Source organism: Vigna unguiculata, chromosome 1, assembly GCF_004118075.2.
Source record: "Vigna unguiculata cultivar IT97K-499-35 chromosome 1, ASM411807v1, whole genome shotgun sequence".
NCBI lineage: Eukaryota > Viridiplantae > Streptophyta > Magnoliopsida > Fabales > Fabaceae > Vigna > Vigna unguiculata.
The window spans coordinates 41,835,224-41,854,534 of record NC_040279.1 but is presented as its reverse complement, the minus strand read 5'-3'; the positions used below and the strand labels follow the sequence as shown (position 1 = coordinate 41,854,534).

At 35.1% G+C, this 19,311-nt stretch overlaps 2 protein-coding genes across 2 annotated transcripts; both read left to right on the top strand.

Moving 5' to 3' along the window:
* The first annotated feature begins 478 nt into the window (after positions 1-478).
* Positions 479-11,108, top strand: LOC114182190 (DNA repair protein RAD50-like). The gene is made up of 4 exons (XM_028068992.1): positions 479-697; positions 786-872; positions 985-1,099; positions 11,027-11,108. The coding sequence occupies exons 1-3, from the start codon at positions 575-577 to the stop codon at positions 1,096-1,098; spliced, it is 324 nt and encodes a 107-aa protein (XP_027924793.1). The 5' UTR covers positions 479-574; the 3' UTR covers position 1,099; positions 11,027-11,108.
* LOC114182181 (DNA repair protein RAD50-like) lies at positions 11,010-18,486 on the top strand. Its single transcript, XM_028068983.1, has 21 exons — positions 11,010-11,176; positions 11,263-11,433; positions 11,854-11,958; positions 12,042-12,149; positions 12,248-12,459; positions 12,559-12,651; positions 13,006-13,133; positions 13,491-13,605; positions 13,725-13,854; positions 13,951-14,160; positions 14,644-14,852; positions 15,042-15,243; positions 15,684-15,853; positions 15,926-16,250; positions 16,399-16,524; positions 16,612-16,664; positions 17,521-17,671; positions 17,759-17,821; positions 17,892-18,025; positions 18,114-18,242; positions 18,334-18,486. The coding sequence occupies exons 2-21, from the start codon at positions 11,269-11,271 to the stop codon at positions 18,371-18,373; spliced, it is 2,868 nt and encodes a 955-aa protein (XP_027924784.1). The 5' UTR covers positions 11,010-11,176; positions 11,263-11,268; the 3' UTR covers positions 18,374-18,486.
* Positions 18,487-19,311: the final 825 nt, after the last annotated feature.

Genomic DNA, 19,311 nt, shown 5'->3' with positions numbered 1-19,311 from the left:
TTTACTTTTAAAATTTTGTCTAATACTATTACTACAATATTAACATTAAAAAATAGATAAGACTTTAATGGTATTAAAATTTTCAAAATAAAAATCAAATTAAGATAAATAAAAAAAGTAAAAACAATTTTTTTTACAAGATCAAATTTATTTTTTAACAATGTATGCAATGATTTTTTTTTTCTAATAGTAATAGAAACATATTTCAGATATGATGAAATAAATCAATTGATTTTAGCTTAAATAACAATGTAAACATCAATCGAAAAAAATCTCAACAAACACTAATCAATAAAATACGTTAATGTTAATTAACAGAAATAATTTTAAAACATTGAGAAAAAATAATATCGATCAATATTAACTAACTTAAATTTAATATGTTAAAGTGTGGCAAAAAAATTGTTGAGAGCAAGAGAAAGGCGGTAAAAGAAGGGTATAAAAGGAAATTAAGGAATAGAAGGGCACTAAGGAGGTTTGATTTGAATTAAAGAGGCGAGAAGAAAGGTGCAGAGGGTAGTAGTTTACATGGAATGAGTAGAAGAGGAGAGTGAGTGAGCAAAGGAGGGAGAAAATGAGCACCGTTGATAAAATGCTGATCAAGGGCATCCGGAGTTTCGACCCGGAGAACAAGAACGTCATCACCTTCTTCAAACCCTTAACCCTAATCGTTGGTCCCAACGGTGCCGGCAAGACCGTACGATCAATCCATCCATTTATTTTTTTCTTTATCTTTCTCTTTCTTGTTTTTTCTTTCCAGAATGCAATCTTTTCTCCTTCTGCAGACCATCATCGAGTGTTTGAAGCTTTCTTGCACCGGCGAGTTGCCTCCTAACGCCAGGTCTGGCCACAGTTTCATCCACGACCCCAAGGTAATCTATAACCCTAGTCTCACTCTCTTTTCAACCCAAGGTAATCTATAACCCAAGGTCTGACCATATTCTAATACATGTCGTACACATATGCTTCCCACTCAATGTACAGATACACCAAGGCATTGGAAGTTATAAAGAAACTTCACAAGGAGCAGGCTCAAGAGATAAAGACTTACAAGCTCAAACTGGAACATCTTCAAACTCTCAAAGATGCTGCCTATAAGGTCTCTTTTCTCTTCCTAGATATCACCCAACTCTATAAATGTTAACAACAATAATAATTAAATAAAGCTTGCTCTTTCGCTCTTTATTCTAACAATTGCTAACCCTACAAAACCGCTCATTCTATTGCCTTCTCTCAATTGTAAGTTAATGCGACCTGTTAAAGTGTTTGAAAACATATACTTTTTTGTTCTATTTTATTCGAGCACATTTCCACTACTTGTATAGTACCTGTTGTGCCCCATTTATATGACACTGTTCTCTTCTATATCCAATAGAAGGAAAAAAAATAACGATTTCATTTTTATGCAAGGACAAATTATTGTATAGAGGACCAAAATTTTATTTTGCTTTAGTTGGTCCTTTTGCCCTACTACCTTTTTCTTTTTTGGGCTATTCCCAATCATTCCGCGAAGTAAAAAAAAAATCTAAAATTTTTTAGTCTAGCTAGTTATTTTAGAACATAAACTTTGTCTTTCACTTTGACAACTTTTAACATAAAGAACTTGCAATATGGTCATTGTATCGAAAGTCTTACTGGAAAGGGTTCCAGGTAAGGGGTGTCCCGTTAAGAAAAGAATTCTTAACGGCGGTATATAAAAGGGCAGAAATTTTTTTAGTCTAGCTAGTTATTTTAGAACTTAAGCTTTGCCTTCCACTTTGACAACTTTTAACATAAAGAACTTGCAATATAGTGCTAGTATCGAAAGTCTTCCTGGAAAAGGGTTCCAAGTAAGCGTGTTCCGTTAAGAAAAGAATTCTTAACGGCGGTACAGAAAAGTGCAGAAATTTTTTTAGTCTAGCTAGTTATTTTAGAACTTAAGCTTTGCCTTCCACTTTAACAACTTTTAACATAAAGAACTTGCAATATGGTCCTAGTATCGAAAGTCTTCCTGGGAAAGGGTTCCAGGTAAGCGTGTCCCGCTAAGAATAGAATTCTTAACGGCGGTACAGAAAATGGTAGAAAATGTTTAGTCTAGCTAGTTATTTTAGAACTTAAGCTTTGCCTTCCACCTTAAAAACTTTTAACATAAAGAACTTGTAATATGGTCCTAGTATCGAAAGTCTTCCTGGAAAAGGATTCCACGTAAGCGTGTTCCGTTAAGAAAAGAATTCTTAACGGCGGTACAGAAAAGGGCAGAAAATTTTTTAGTCTAGCTAGTAATTTTAGAACTTAAGCTTTGCCTTCCACTTTGACAACTTTTAACATAAAGAACTTGCAATATGGTCCTAGTATCGAAAGTCTTCCTGGAAAGGATTCCAGGTAAGCGTGTCCCGTTAAGAATAAGAATAGAATTCTTAACGGCGGTACATAAAAGGGCAGAAAATTTTGTGGTCTAGCTAGTTATTTTAGAACTTAAGCTTTGCCTTCCACTTTGACAACTTTTAACATAAAGAACTTGCAATATGGTCCTAGTATCGAAAGTCTTCCTGAAAAGGGTTCCAGGTAAGCGTGTCCCGTTAAGAATAGAATTCTTAACGGCGGTACATAAAAGGGTAGAAAATTTTTTAGTCTAGCTAGTAATTTTAGAACTTAGGCTTTGCTTTCCACTTTGACAACTTTTAACATAAAGAAGTTGCAATATGGTCCTAGTATCGAAAGTCTTACTGGAAAGGGTTCCAGCTAAGCGTGTCCCGTTAAGAAAAGAATTCTTAACGGCGGTACATAAAAAGGCAAAAATTTTTTTGGTCTAGTTAGTTATTTTAGAACTTAAGCTTTGCCTTCCACTTTGACAACTTTTAACATAAAGAAGTTGCAATATGCTCCTAGTATCGAAAGTCTTACTGGAAAGGGTTCCAGTTAAGCGTGTCCCGTTAAGAATAGAATTCTTAACGGCGGTACATAAAATGGCAGAAAATTTTGTAATCTAGCTAGTTATTTTTGAACTTAAGCTTTGCCTTCCACTTTGACAACTTTTAACATAAAGAACTTGCAATATGCTCCTAGTATCAAAGTCTTCCTGGAAAGGGTTCCAGGTAAGCGTGTCCCGTTAAGAAAAGAATTCTTAACGGCGGTATAGAAAAGGGTAGAAAATGTTTAGTCTAGCTAGTTATTTTAGAACTTAAGCTGTGCCTTCCACTTTGACAACTTTTAACATAAAGAACTTGCAATAAGGTCCTAGTATTGAAAGTCTTACTGGAAAGGGTTCCAAGTAAGCGTGTTCCGTTAAGAAAAGAATTCTTAACGGCGGTACATAAAAGGGCAGAAAATTTTTTAGTCTAGCTTAGAACTTAAGCTTTGCTTTCCACTTTGACAACTTTTAACATAAAGAATTTGCAATATGATCCTAGTATCGAAAGTCTTCTTGGTAAAGGGTTCTAGGTAAGCGTGTTCCGTTAAGAAAATAATTTTTAACGGCGGTATAGAAAGGGGCAGAAAATTTTTTAGTCTAGCTAGTTATTTTAGAACTTAAGCTTTGCCTTCCATTTTGACAACTTTTAACATAAAGAAGTTGCAATATGGTCCTAGTATCGAAAGTGTTCCTGGAAAGGGTTCCAGGTAAACGTGTCCCGTTAAGAAAAGAATTCTTGACGGCGGTACATAAAAGGGCAGAAAATTTTTTAGTCTAGCTAGTTATTTTAGAACTTAAGCTTTGCTTTCCACTTTGACAACTTTTAACATAAAGAACTTGTAATATGGTCCTAGTATCGAAAGTCTTCCTGGAAAAGGGTTCTAGGTAAGCTTGTTCCGTTAAGAAAAGAATTATTAACGGCGGTACAGAAAAGGGCAGAAAATTTTTTAGTTTAGCTAGTAATTTTAGAACTTAAGCTTTGCCTTCCACTTTAACAACTTTTAACATAAAGAACTTGCAATATGGTCATAGTATCGAAAGTCTTCCTGGAAAAGTATTCCACGTAAGCGTGTTCCGTTAAGAAAAGAATTCTTAACGGCGGTACTTAAAAGGGCAAAAAATTTTGTACTCTAGCTAGTTATTTTAGAACTTAAGCTTTGTTTTTCACTTTGACAACTTTTAACATAAAGAACTTGCAATATGGTCCTAGTTTCGAAAGTCTTCCTGGAAAGGGTTCCAGGTAAGAGTGTCCCGTTAAGAATATTCTTAACGGCGGTACAGAAAAGGGTAGAAAAATTTTAGTCTAGCTAGTTATTTTAGAACTTAAGCTTTGCCTTCCACTTTGACAACTTTTAACATAAAGAACTTGCAATATGGTGCTAGTATCGAAAGTCTTCCTGGAAAAGGGTTCCAAGTAAGCGTGTTCCGTTAAGAAAAGAATTCTTAACGGCGGTACAGAAAAGTGCAGAAATTTTTTTAGTCTAGCTAGTTATTTTAGAACTTAAGCTTTGCCTTCCACTTTAACAACTTTTAACATAAAGAACTTGCAATATGGTCCTAGTATCGAAAGTCTTCCTGGGAAAGGGTTCCAGGTAAGCGTGTACCGTTAAGAATAGAATTCTTAACGGCGGTACAGAAAATGGTAGAAAATGTTTAGTCTAGCTAGTTATTTTAGAACTTAAGCTGTGCCTTCCACTTTGACAACTTTTAACATAAAGAACTTGCAATAAGGTCGTAGTATCGAAAGTCTTATTGGAAAGGGTTCCAGGTAAGCGTGTCCCGTTAAGAAAAGAATTCTTAACGGCGGTACAGAAAAGGACACAAATTTTTTTAGTCTAGCTAGTAATTTTAGAACTTAAGCTTTGCCTTCAACCTTAACAACTTTTAACATAAAGAACTTGTAATATGGTCCTAGTATCGAAAGTCTTCCTGGAAAAGGATTCCACGTAAGCGTGTTCCGTTAAGAAAAGAATTCTTAACGGCGGTACAGAAAAAGGCAGAAAATTTTTTAGTCTAGCTAGTAATTTTAGAACTTAAGCTGTGCCTTCCACTTTGACAACTTTTAACATAAAGAACTTGCAATATGGTGCTAGTATCGAAAGTCTTCCTGGAAAAGGGTTCCAAGTAAGCGTGTTCCGTTAAGAAAAGAATTCTTAACGGCGGTACAGAAAAGTGCAGAAATTTTTTTAGTCTAGCTAGTTATTTTAGAACTTAAGCTTTGCCTTCCACTTTAACAACTTTTAACATAAAGAACTTGTAATATGGTCCTAGTATCGAAAGTCTTCCTGGAAAAGGATTCCACGTAAGCGTGTTCCGTTAAGAAAAGAATTCTTAACGGCGGTACAGAAAAAGGCAGAAAATTTTTTAGTCTAGCTAGTAATTTTAGAACTTAAGCTGTGCCTTCCACTTTGACAACTTTTAACATAAAGAACTTGCAATATGGTGCTAGTATCGAAAGTCTTCCTGGAAAAGGGTTCCAAGTAAGCGTGTTCCGTTAAGAAAAGAATTCTTAACGGCGGTACAGAAAAGTGCAGAAATTTTTTTAGTCTAGCTAGTTATTTTAGAACTTAAGCTTTGCCTTCCACTTTAACAACTTTTAACATAAAGAACTTGCAATATGGTCCTAGTATCGAAAGTCTTCCTGGGAAAGGGTTCCAGGTAAGCGTGTCCCGTTAAGAATAGAATTCTTAACGGCGGTACAGAAAATGGTAGAAAATGTTTAGTCTAGCTAGTTATTTTAGAACTTAAGCTGTGCCTTCCACTTTGACAACTTTTAAGATAAAGAACTTGCAATAAGGTCGTAGTATCGAAAGTCTTCCTGGAAAGGGTTCCAGGTAAGCGTGTCCCGTTAAGAAAAGAATTCTTGACGGCGGTACAAAAAAGGACAGAAATTTTTTTAGTCTAGCTAGTAATTTTAGAACTTAAGCTTTGCCTTCCACCTTAACAACTTTTAACATAAAGAACTTGTAATATGGTCCTAGTATCGAAAGTCTTCCTGGAAAAGGATTCCACTTAAGCGTGTTCCTTTAAGAAAAGAATTCTTAACGGCGGTACAGAAAAGGGCAGAAAATTTTTTAGTCTAGCTAGTAATTTTAGAACTTAAGCTGTGCCTTCCACTTTGACAACTTTTAACATAAAGAACTTGCAATATGGTCCTAGTATCGAAAGTCTTGCTGGAAAAGGGTTCCAAGTAAGCGTGTTCCGTTAAGAAAAGAATTCTTAACGGCGGTACAGAAAAGGGCAGAAAATTTTTTAGTCTAGCTAGTAATTTTAGAACTTAAGCTTTGCCTTCCACTTTGACAACTTTTAACATAAAGAACTTGCAATATGGTCCTAGTATCGAAAGTCTTCCTGGAAAGGATTCCAGGTAAGCGTGTCCCGTTAAGAATAAGAATAGAATTCTTAACGGCGGTATATAAAAGGGCAGAAATTTTTTTAGTCTAGCTAGTTATTTTAGAACTTAAGCTTTGCCTTCCACTTTGACAACTTTTAACATAAAGAACTTGCAATATAGTGCTAGTATCGAAAGTCTTCCTGGAAAAGGGTTCCAAGTAAGCGTGTTCCGTTAAGAAAAGAATTCTTAACGGCGGTACAGAAAAGTGCAGAAATTTTTTTAGTCTAGCTAGTTATTTTAGAACTTAAGCTTTGCCTTCCACTTTAACAACTTTTAACATAAAGAACTTGTAATATGGTCCTAGTATCGAAAGTCTTCCTGGAAAAGGATTCCACGTAAGCGTGTTCCGTTAAGAAAAGAATTCTTAACGGCGGTACAGAAAGGGGCAGAAAATTTTTTAGAGTAGCTAGTAATTTTAGAACTTAAGCTTTGCCTTCCACTTTGACAACTTTTAACATAAAGAACTTGCAATATGGTCCTAGTATCGAAAGTCTTGCTGGAAAAGGGTTCCAGGTAAGCGTGTCTCGTTAAGAATAGAATTCCTAATGGCGGTACATAAAAGGGCAAAAAATTTTGTAGTGTAGCTAGTTATTCTAGAACTTAAGTTTTGCCTTCCACTTTGACAACTTTTAACATAAAGAACTTGCAATATGGTCCTAGTATCGAAAGTCTTCCTGGAAAGGGTTCCAGGTAAGCGTGTTCCGTTAAGAATAGAATTCTTAACGGCGGTACATAAAAGGGTAGAAAATTTTGTAGTCTAGCTAGTTATTTTAGAACTTAAGCTTTGCCATACACTTTGACAACTTTTAACATTAAAAACTTGCAATATGGTCCTAGTATCGAAAGTCTTCCTGGAAAGGGTTCCAGGTAAGCGTGTCCCGTTAAGAATAGAATTCTTAACGGCGGTACAGAAAAGGGTAGAAAAATTTTAGTCTAGCTAGTTATTTTAGAACTTAAGCGGTGCCTTCTACTTTGACAACTTTTAACATAAAAAACTTGCAATATGGTCCTAGTATCAAAAGTCTTCCTGGAAAGGGTTCCATGTAAGCGTGTCCCGTTAAGAAAAGAATTCATAACGGCGGTACATAAAAGGGCATAAAATTTTTTAGTCTAGCTAGTAATTTTAGAACTTAGGCTTTGCCTTCCACTTTGACAACTTTTAACATAAAGAACTTGCAATATGGTCCTAGTATCGAAAGTCTTCCTAGAAAGGATTCCAGGTAAGCGTGTCCCATTAAGAATAAGAATAGAATTTTTAACGGCGGTACATAAAAGGGCAGAAAATTTTGTGGTCTAGCTAGTTATTTTAGAACTTAAGCTTTGCCTTCCACTTTGACAACTTTTAACATAAAGAACTTGCAATATGGTCCTAGTATCGAAAGTCTTCCTGCAAAAGGGTTCCAGGTAAGCGTATCCCGTTAAGAATAGAATTCTTAATGGCGGTACATAAAACGGTAGAAAATTTTGTAGTCTAGCTAGTTATTTTAGAACTTAAGCTTTGCCTTACACTTTGACAACTTTTAACATTAAAAACTTGCAATATGGTCCTAGTATCGAAAGTCTTCCTGGAAAGGGTTCCAGGTAAGCGTGTCCCGTTAAGAATAGAATTCTTCACGGCGGTACAGAAAAGGGTAGAAAAATTTTAGTCTAGCTAGTTATTTTAGAACTTAAGCGGTGCCTTCTACTTTGACAACTTTTAACATAAAGAACTTGCAATATGGTCCTAGTATCGAAAGTCTTGCTGGAAAAGGGTTCCAGGTAAGCGTGTCCCGTTAAGAATAGAATTCTTAATGGCGGTACATAAAAGGGCAAAAAATTTTGTAGTGTAGCTAGTTATTTTAGAACTTAAGCTTTGCCTTCCACTTTGACAACTTTTAACATAAAGAACTTGCAATATGGTCCTAGTATCGAAAGTCTTCCTGGAAAGGGTTCCAGGTAAGCGTGTCCCGTTAAGAATAGAATTCTTAACGGCGGTACATAAAAGGGTAGAAAATTTTGTAGTCTAGCTAGTTATTTTAGAACTTAAGCTTTGCCTTACACTTTGACAACTTTTAACATTAAAAACTTGCAATATGGTCCTAGTATCGAAAGTCTTCCTGGAAAGGGTTCCAGGTAAGCGTGTCCCGTTAAGAATAGAATTCTTAACGGCGGTACAGAAAAGGGTAGAAAAATTTTAGTCTAGCTAGTTATTTTAGAACTTAAGCGGTGCCTTCTACTTTGACAACTTTTAACATAAAAAACTTGCAATATGGTCCTAGTATCAAAAGTCTTCCTGGAAAGGGTTCCATGTAAGCGTGTCCCGTTAAGAAAAGAATTCTTAACGGCGGTACATAAAAGGGCAGAAAATTTTTTAGTCTAGCTAGTAATTTTAGAACTTAGGCTTTGCCTTCCACTTTGACAACTTTTAACATAAAGAACTTGCAATATGGTCCTAGTATCGAAAGTCTTCCTGGAAAGGATTCCAGGTAAGCGTGTCCCATTAAGAATAAGAATAGAATTTTTAACGGCGGTACATAAAAGGGCAGAAAATTTTGTGGTCTAGCTAGTTATTTTAGAACTTAAGCTTTGCCTTCCACTTTGACAACTTTTAACATAAAGAACTTGCAATATGGTCCTAGTATCGAAAGTCTTGCTGGAAAAGGGTTCCAGGTAAGCGTGTCCCGTTAAGAATAGAATTCTTAATGGCGGTACATAAAAGGGCAGAAAATTTTGTAGTGTAGCTAGTTATTTTAGAACTTAAGCTTTGCCTTCCACTTTGACAACTTTTAACATAAAGAACTTGCAATATGGTCCTAGTATCGAAAGTCTTCCTGGAAAGGGTTCCAGGTAAGCGTGTCCCGTTAAGAATAGAATTCTTAACGGCGGTACATAAAAGGGTAGAAAATTTTGTAGTCTAGCTAGTTATTTTAGAACTTAAGCTTTGCCTTACACTTTGACAACTTTTAACATTAAATACTTGCAATATGGTCCTAGTATCGAAAGTCTTCCTGGAAAGGGTTCCAGGTAAGCGTGTCCCGTTAAGAATAGAATTCTTAACGGCGGTACAGAAAAGGGTAGAAAAATTTTAGTCTAGCTAGTTATTTTAGAACTTAAGCGGTGCCTTCTACTTTGACAACTTTTAACATAAAAAACTTGCAATATGGTCCTAGTATCAAAAGTCTTCCTAGAAAGGGTTCCATGTAAGCGTGTCCCGTTAAGAAAAGAATTCTTAACGGCGGTACATAAAAGGGCAGAAAATTTTTTAGTCTAGCTAGTAATTTTAGAACTTAGGCTTTGCTTTCCACTTTGACAACTTTTAACATAAAGAATTTGCAATATGGTGCTAGTATCGAAAGTCTTACTGGAAAGGGTTCCAGCTAAGCGTGTCCCGTTAAGAAAAGAATTCTTAACGGCGGTACATAAAAAGGCAAAAATTTTTTTGGTCTAGTTAGTTATTTTAGAACTTAAGCTTTGCCTTCCACTTTGACAACTTTTAACATAAAGAAGTTGCAATATGGTCCTAGTATCGAAAGTCTTACTGGAAAGGGTTCCAGTTAATCGTGTCCCGTTAAGAATAGAATTCTTAACGGCGGTACATAAAATGGTAGAAAATTTTGTAATCTAGCTAGTTATTTTAGAACTTAAGCTTTGCCTTCCACTTTGACAACTTTTAACATAAAGAACTTGCAATATGCTCCTAGTATCAAAGTCTTCCTGGAAAGGGTTCCAGGTAAGCGTGTCTCGTTAAGAAAAGAATTCTTAACGGCGGTACAGAAAAGGGTAGAAAATGTTTAGTCTAGCTAGTTATTTTAGAACTTAAGCTGTGCCTTCCACTTTGACAACTTTTAACATAAAGAACTTGCAATAAGGTCCTAGTATTTAAAGTCTTACTGGAAAGGGTTCCAGGTAAGCGTGTCCCGTTAAGAAAAGAATTCTTAACGGCGGTACATAAAATGGCAGAAAATTTTGTAATCTAGCTTAGAACTTAAGCTTTGCTTTCCACTTTGACAACTTTTAACATAAAGAACTTGCAATATGATCCTAGTATCGAAAGTCTTCCTGGTAAAGGGTTCTAGGTAAGCGTGTTCCGTTAAGAAAAGAATTTTTATCGGCGGTACAGAAAAGGGCAGAAAATTTTTTAGTCTAGCTAGTTATTTTAGAACTTAAGCTTTGCCTTCCATTTTGACAACTTTTAACATAAAGAAGTTGCAATATGGTCCTAGTATCGAAAGTGTTCCTGGAAAGGGTTCCAGGTAAACGTGTCCCGTTAAGAAAAGAATTCTTGACGGCGGTACATAAAAGGGCAGAAAATTTTTTAGTCTAGCTAGTTATTTTAGAACTTAAGCTTTGCCTTCCACTTTGACAACTTTTAACATAAAGAACTTGCAGTATGCTCCTAGTATCGAAAGTCTTACTGGAAAGGGTTCCAGGTAAGCGTGTCCCGTTAAGAATAGAATTCTTAACAGCGGTACAGAAAAGGGTAGAAAAATTTTAGTCTAGCTAGTTATTTTAGAACTTAAGCTTTGCATTCCACTTTGACAAGTTTTAACATAAAGAACTTGGAATATGGTCCTAGTGTGTGTGTGTATTTCCATCATTGAGGCAGTTTTGAATTTTGTATCTCCCAAATTGTTGTATATCGTGATGGATTTACAGACATGCCCTGTGAAATATATATATATATATATATATGTATATGTATATATATTTGAAGTTACTAATGCCTTTTTCTTTTTCTGCATTTGATATTGTTGGAATGGAAGACCAAGTTTGATGAAAGGATTGCATTTTTAGAAGCAAAGATAAGAAAGTTGAAAAGAGAATCGGATGATGCTACTGAGAAAGGTACTGCCCTCACGAATAACATTGGTCATACCATCAAAGAGATTGCCAAACTACAAGCTGAAGCAGAAGTAAATAAATTGATACACAAGCTGCCTATACTGACATCTTGTTTTGCATTGTGTTATTGTAATTTTGTTACTATTTTGAACTTCAGGCTCACATGTCTTTGAAGAATGAGCATGATTCCTCCATTCAACATCTTTTTACTACATTTAGTTTAGGGTGTCTTCCAACTTCTCCTTTCAATGATGAGGTTGCTTTAAATCTCTCTAGGCGTGTAAAATCTAGGTTGGCAGATCTTGAGAAAGATCTTGATGAGAAAAAGGTGATTTTTTCTGTTCCCTCTTTCCGGTTTTTGTGTGTATGTTCACTTTTACGTGGCTCACAAATGAGAAGTTAAGGAATTTTCAGTGATGTTTTCTTGCTGTTACTTGGTATTTGGCATAAAGGGTCGTTTTTTCTTCTCTGTATATTCAATTGGCAGTATTGTAGTGGGTTTTTGGTGGATATGCAAAGAGATTGGAATGCTTTGTACACTTGGTGTTTACCATTTTACAGGTTTTTCCTTTGGCAAGAATATTGTCTCTGCTCCTGTGGCTCTTTCTTTCTTCGTTTCACTGGTCAGTGAATTCATTTTCATCTTTAAAGAATGTGGTTGGCTAAATTTACCAACTTTTAAAATTATTTTCACCATATCAAAAGTAAGAAAACTACATGATTGTGACTGTTTTCCTCTTTTGTGCAGAAAGCAAATGACAACGAACTTGAGATGGCATGGGATTGCTACATGGATGCTAATGACCGTTGGAAAGATATTGAGGCTAAAATAAAGGCCATGCAAGGGATCAAGGTTGGGTGTTTCATTCCAATACATACATTTATTGTCAAATGTCTTTATCTTACTTGCACAATGTTAATACGTTATGTTTGCAGGATGGCATTCTGAAGCGCATTGAAGAGAAGAAAAACGAGCTCGATTCATCTGAACATCAAATGACTAATGTGAACTTATCTCACATAGATGAAAGAGAAAGACATTTGGTAAGGCACCCACTCTCTGTTGTTGTTTAGTAATCTGTAACCCTATTTGTGGACTTCTGACCAATATGATTAGCATATCTTTTGAGTAATGTTTGCAGAAAAAGGAGATTGAGAGGAAGGAAAGTCAACTATCTCAAAGACAATTTGAATCCATTATACCTCAAATGCAAAATGAGATATTTAGTGTAAATCAAAAGATTAGGGCTGTCAATTCAGAGAAGGATATCATGACTGCTGATTCAGCGGACAGAGTTATGCTATCTCATAAGAAAGCAGAGTTGGAAAATCGGAAAAAGAAACATAAGAAAATGTAAATCCATTTTGTTTGTATTCCCTTTACCCTCCACTTTTTGTTCTTTAGAATTATGTTTCAAAGTTGGCGATCATCTCTGTTTATTATATTTTATAGGTTTGATGACCTAAAGGACAAAATTAGAAAGGTGCTGAAAGGGAGGGTTCCTCTAGATAAGGATGTGAAAAAGGAAATTACTCAAGCATTAAGGTTGGGAAAATCTTTTTTATTTTTTTGTTTTTTTTTTATGTTTACTCATAGTTGTAAGCACTTACCTCTTGAATTTGGGCTGGGAACCTAACTCCATCCGGAAATGTATAAGGGGAGAATTGTTCAACCTTTTATAAGCTCTACGTTGGCCAAATGTACAGTTGATGTGAAATCTCAAACACACTCCTCATGTTTAAAACTGGTGAACCAAGTTCACTTTGAGAGTTGAGGATGAGCCAAGATAAGATTTATGATATGTTGGAGTTGCAAGTATAAGTGAAAAAAGTCTCACATTGGGTAAGAATGCAAAGTAAATCACAATTTACCTTGTATTGAATTTTCTTTCTAGTGTAGGGCTGTTGGAGCGGAATTTGATGATATGAATGCAAAGTACCGCGATGCTGAGAAGGAAGTCAATATGTTGCAAATAAAAATACAAGAAGTTAATGGTAACCTATCCAAACACCGCAAGGATTTGGAATGTAAGTGCTGTCTATCATTCAAAGAAGTTGAGTATAAACATTTTAGTTTTTGAAGGAAATCAATGTTTGAGTTCTGCATGCTCGTTGTTGCAATGGTTCACAGGATGCGCTTGCCTAGTTGTCATGCCAATAGATTACTATTATGCATATCAACATGATAAAATGAAGTAAATATAAATAGCCTTTCTTTTATTTAGCATTTTGTACGTGTGTCTTGAAATAGGTGATGATGCCCTCTTGATATTTTTTATTTTTTCATGCTGCATCCTCTTTGCCCTAGCTTGGTTTCTTTCTTCCACCATGCTGAATAACTGAAGACAGTTTTGTACCATTTATATTTAAATGATTTTCTTGCAGCAAGAAAGAGATTTATTGATTCGAAGCTTCAGTCTTTGGATCAGCAATGTTCTGGACTTGATTCTTATCTCAAAGTTTTAGAGTCTTCCAAGGAAAAAAGAGATGTACAGAGAAGGTTTATTTGTGTCAGACCATATTGTTGATGTCGTTTTTGTGACCATATCAAAGTGTTTGTGTTGTCACTGGTATGCTGTTTCCATATCAACTAATACTTTGTCTTATGATTGCTTGCAGCAAATATAATATTGCTGATGGTATGAGGCAGATGTTTGATCCTTTTGAAAGGGTTGCCAGAGCTCATCATGTTTGCCCTTGCTGTGAGCGGCCCTTCTCTCCAGAAGAAGAAGACAATTTTGTCAAGAAGGTTTTAACTTCAAATCCTGTTATTACATATTTACATTATCTATTGGCTTTGAGCAAGCACGTTATGTAGTTTTGAATTGCACTTTTTCAATGACAGCAAAGAGTGAAGGCAACTAGTTATGCTGAACATATGAAAGTTCTCGCTGTGGAATCCTCAAATGCAGAGCCTCATTTTCAGCAGCTGGACAAGCTTAGGATGGTTTACGAAGAATATGTTAAACTTGGCAAGGAGACCATCCCTAATACTGAAAAGGAACTTCAGCAACTTAAAGATGAGATGGATGACAAATCTCAGGCTCTTGATGATGTAACGATCATAAGTTCTTTTAAAGATTTTCTGGAAATTTCTTTTAATTAGATTGAGTTCCAACGTTTACTTGCTTTCTGAAATGTTTTTATATCAATTATTTGTTTAGCACTTCCCCTGGCTTAATGCAGCAAGCATATCTTAGAAAAAAATTGATTGTCCTTTTTCTAAGGAATTTTATATTTTACTGGAAACAGTATATTTCTTGACCTTGTTTGCCTAATTAAATATTATGAATGTCTGTTTTTGATTGACAATTAAGGATAGGAGGCTTTTTAAAGTTATTAATAACAAGGGTAAATTTGATACACCGGTAACATTGTTTTAAAAATTAAAAAATTCAACAAAGTAAACTGAGTTAATTATTTTTATTGGTCTGTGCGGTTCTGTTAGAAGTGCCTTGTACCAGAGAGTGTAGTATCTGTTTCCCCTTTTTGCTTTCCGTTAACTTGTTTTGGGTTATACAATTGCTGAAATTTTCAGGTTTTAGGTGTTTTAGCACAAGTGAAAACTGACAAGGATTTAGTTGACACATTGGTGCAACCTGTTGAAAATGCTGATCGGCTTTTCGAAGAAATTCAAGATTTGCAAAAGCAAGTTGAGGATTTAGAAGATAAGCTTGATTATCGTGGACAGGGAGTGAGGACTCTGGAAGAGATTCAACTGGAGCTTAAAACCCTGCAGAGCACCAAGTAAACAGCTTAAGTTTTTTTACTGTTTACTAACATGGGCAATTTTACCATCTCGAGCCATTAAGATAATTGAATTCTGTCATATTCGCATCATCTCCATTTCCTAAGTGCTCTTATACTTATCATGAGAATAGTTTCAGTTTTGTTTCTTATTCTTATCATTATTTCCATTCTTATCTTGTTTAAAAGGGACAATTTGCAATCTGAATTGGAGAGGTTGAGGGATGAACAAATACATATGGAGAAGGATCTATCAAATATTTGTAACCGGCGGCACAATCTAACGGAGGAGAAATTGAAAGCAACCAACTTATTGCAAGGAGTTAAGAGATTAGAAGAAGAATTGGAACGTTTGACTGAAGAAAAGACTCAAGTTGATCTTGATGAGAAGGTGTTTAATTATCTGATACATTGATGGATATTTAGTTGTTGTTATAGGCTTGGGCAATTGCCTCTTTTTACCCCTTTCTACTAAACACACATTTTCATAAGAAAAATTAGTAAAATTGTCAATGCTCTCATGACAGAAAGTGCAATTATCAGTTATTGTTCCTTTTTTTTCAACTACTTTTGGTGCATTGCTTATAATTTGTCGTCCAATTTGTTGTGTTGTATTTGTGTCTATATATACTAAACAGCTTTTCCGTCCTGATGGAATTGTTGCCTTTCAAAATTCTCAACCTTATATGTTCTGTTTGTGTATATAACCCTCTGTTTCCAAAATATTTCCTTCAAAATTTCCAATAATTCTCAAAAAGGCTCTAGTTTTTTTTCTCTCTCTCTTTGCCATGTCAAAATACATAGTATCACCCAGAATTTGTGTATTTGCAGCATTTGGCAGATGCTCTCGGACCTTTTCCCGTTGAGAAAGATAGATTAATGGCTAACTATAATGATATGAAAATTAGACTCAACCTTGAGTACGAGGACCTGGCTGAGCAAAAGAGAAGTTACAAGCAAGAAGCTGAATCACTTTTCAGAATGAATTCTAAGATCAAAGAGTGAGCTTATCTTATTGAAAGTTGTTGTTTTTAAGACCCCAAATTTCTTTAACACATGTTTCGTTTGATCAGGTATTCCGATTTAAAGAAAGGAGATAGGTTGAAGGAACTGCAGGAAAAGAATTCTCGATCACAAACTGAACTTGAAAGTTGTGATACCAGGAAGAAGGAAATTTCAGCTGAGTTAGTCAAAAGTAAAGATTTGATGCAAAATCAAGATCAGTTAAGAAGAAAAATTGATGACAACTTAAATTATAGGAAAACTAAGGCTGAAGTGGATGAGCTAGCACATGAAATTGAAACACTAGAAGAAAATATATTAAAGGCTGGTGGGATCTCTACCATTGAAACTGAACGCCAGAAACTATCACAGGAGAGGGAGAGACTTCTTTCAGAGGTATTTCAAATCCCTGAAGCACACGTCTATGGTTGCAACCGATCGCAAGTAGCCAATTACCATTTCTATGATCACATCTTTGATATTCCTTCTAGTGTCGAAATGACTCATTTGTCTCTTTGGTTATATATCTGTACCTTGATGATAGGTAAACCGGTGCCGTGGAACAATGTCTGTTTACCAAAGCAATATTTCCAAAAATAAGGTTGATCTTAAGCAGGCTCAATATAAGGACATAGATAAGCGATACTTCGACCAGCTTATCCAGCTTAAGGTGTAATCACATGTGATTTCATATTCTTATTCTTTCTTTAATTCTCTCTTTTATATTGTTGACACGACAATTCATCGTTCTTTGCAGACAACTGAAATGACCAACAAGGATCTGGACAGATACTACAATGCACTTGATAAGTGAGTTGCTTAAAATTCATTAATGTTCAACATTACATCAAGTTTGTATTCTTTGTTGTGTGATAGGCATGGTTTTGCAATGCATAACTAAGATCACTCCTTTTGTCCTCACAAGGCCATTTCTCTCTTGTTCTTTAAAAGCTGATACATGTAACCATCGCACTTTGCATTGTGAGGTGCTGAAGTCACTCAGCACCTTTGGTATAAGCTGTTGGGGTAAAATACTGGATCTCTTTGTTCGGTATAATTCTATTATGTATCGCTATTGTATTTACCTTCCAAAGGGTGTGTTGTATGTGTTGGGAATGCAAAGTGCACATTAGTTATTCTTCCACCCCACTAGAAAAAATGAAGATTGAGTTAGTGGTTCCTTAAGTATCAATATATGAGATTTAATCCCATTATAAACCCTGTAGTTTTTTAATTTTATGCAACCAAGCCCCCTTCCCTTATTGGAATTGAGTGCCCTTTGCTTATGTGGTGGCGTTAAAACACATCATTTGGCATGTGTAAACTTGTTGATTGGGGGCTTAACTGTGGAAACTGGTTAACTATCAGTTGAACAAGGGGCATCCAAAAGCACCGAAGTGTATTAAACCAAAGACAATGAAAAATATAACTAAAAGGGAGAGAGAAAGACACATTTTTGAAGAAGTTCATAAAGTTGGTTTGCAGGGTAATATTTATCGTGCCTGAAATACAATTACAAATTACAATATGAAAGCATATTAAACCGTCTATTTCAAGCATTAATCAATAAGGATAAACTTAATAACAAAATTAGGTACTTGTGTGTTAAATTACTGATGTATTCTGCATTCATTTTGTTCCTTGGTGGCTCTTAATGATTCATAAGGGCACTGATGCGCTTCCACACAATGAAAATGGAAGAGATCAACAAAATTATTTGGGAGTTGTGGCAGCAAACCTATAGAGGGCAAGACATAGACTACATCAGTATTCATTCAGACTCCGAAGGTGCAGGGACCCGTTCCTACAGTTACAAGGTTTGACATGTCATATTGAAAACCAATTCCTTCAGAAACTGTCTAATTTCCTTCCCAGTAAATATTGTTCCTTTGCATTCCGTACAGGTTCTTATGCAGACTGGTGATGCAGAGTTGGAGATGAGAGGAAGATGTAGTGCTGGTCAGAAGGTATGTTATCACCCGTTTCTTAATTAATTAAAAATAATAAACAATAAATTTTACTTAACTGGGGTTCCAGGTTCTGGCATCTCTTATCATACGTTTTGCACTGGCTGAAACGTTTTGTCTCAATTGTGGAATACTTGCGCTGGATGAACCTACCACAAATTTGGATGGACCAAATGCTGAAAGTCTGGTTGCAGCTCTTGTAAGGTATAAGATGGATTGCTTAGTTCTGATTAAACTACTATTAATGAATTTATTAAAATTTAATGTGGTGGTGTCTTGATTAAAAATGAAGGATCATGGAGGACAGGAAAGGGCAGGAAAATTTTCAGCTAATTGTAATCACTCATGATGAGCGTTTTGCTCAACTGATTGGTCAGCGCCAGCATGCAGAGAGATATTATCGTGTCGCCAAAGATGATCTGTAAGAACAACAATATTACTGTTTCATCACTATCGCTTGATAAATTCTGTTTACAGAACTTCACTAACTTTTCTCTCTCTCACATTTTCAGTCAGCACAGTATAATCGAAAGTCAGGAGATATTTGACTGAAGGTCGTATTGTTTATACGAAATTGTAAAGCCCGACATCCCTCAACTTACTCATGCGCGTTTTACAATAATTAATTTTGTTTTTGAAATAAATACATATTACAGTAATATAATGCTTGTATAAAAGAGAATGATAGTATGATTTCTATTTTTTATTCTCATTCTTCACTTTCTATGGATCGTTGATTAATTTATTATTATCTTTTTTTAATAATCAATTTTATACTAAGTTATGTCAGGAAAAAAAGTAAATGATGAATTTTTCAAACTAAAATATGGAATTTGGGGATGGTTTAATTAATATATTTTGGTTAAGTAATTTGTAATTGTAATAGAGGGCAAGGGGTTTGGTTGGTATATATATGCTTAGAAAAGTGCTCTGCTTTGATTTATGCTGTGTGGTGATCTAGTTTTCTGTCGTAATGGAACTTTTAGATTCAGTTAAATCCCCTTTTTAAGGTTAATCTTATACTGTGTTTATGCCAAAAATAGTGGAAACTTTAATTACAAAAGTTTATCATTTACATCAATTAGGAATAGATGCGCCAGTTAGGGTATTTCTTCTATCGAATATAATTTTTCCAGTAACTAATGTTTTCTTTAAAATTAAAACTGAGATATTATTGTATGACTTTACTGTTTTAATTAGTGCAGTAAGAAGTAGAGGGTAAAACATAATTTCTTTTTTCATCCAATAGTCCGCTAAATAAAATTCATAGTCTAATGTTGTGACTGTCATGTTAACAGCATAGAAATAATAGAACAGGGTCATGATCCTCATTAATTTGACTTATAACCTCAGACGTTAGGAATAAAGGCGTTAAATTAAATACTCGTAACTTTTGTGAATAGATCATCTCATGTATGTTAATCGTTTTTTTTTGCATGGCAAAGGTTAACACTTTTCTGTGTATGATATGCAGGTTTGGTGCTCAATGA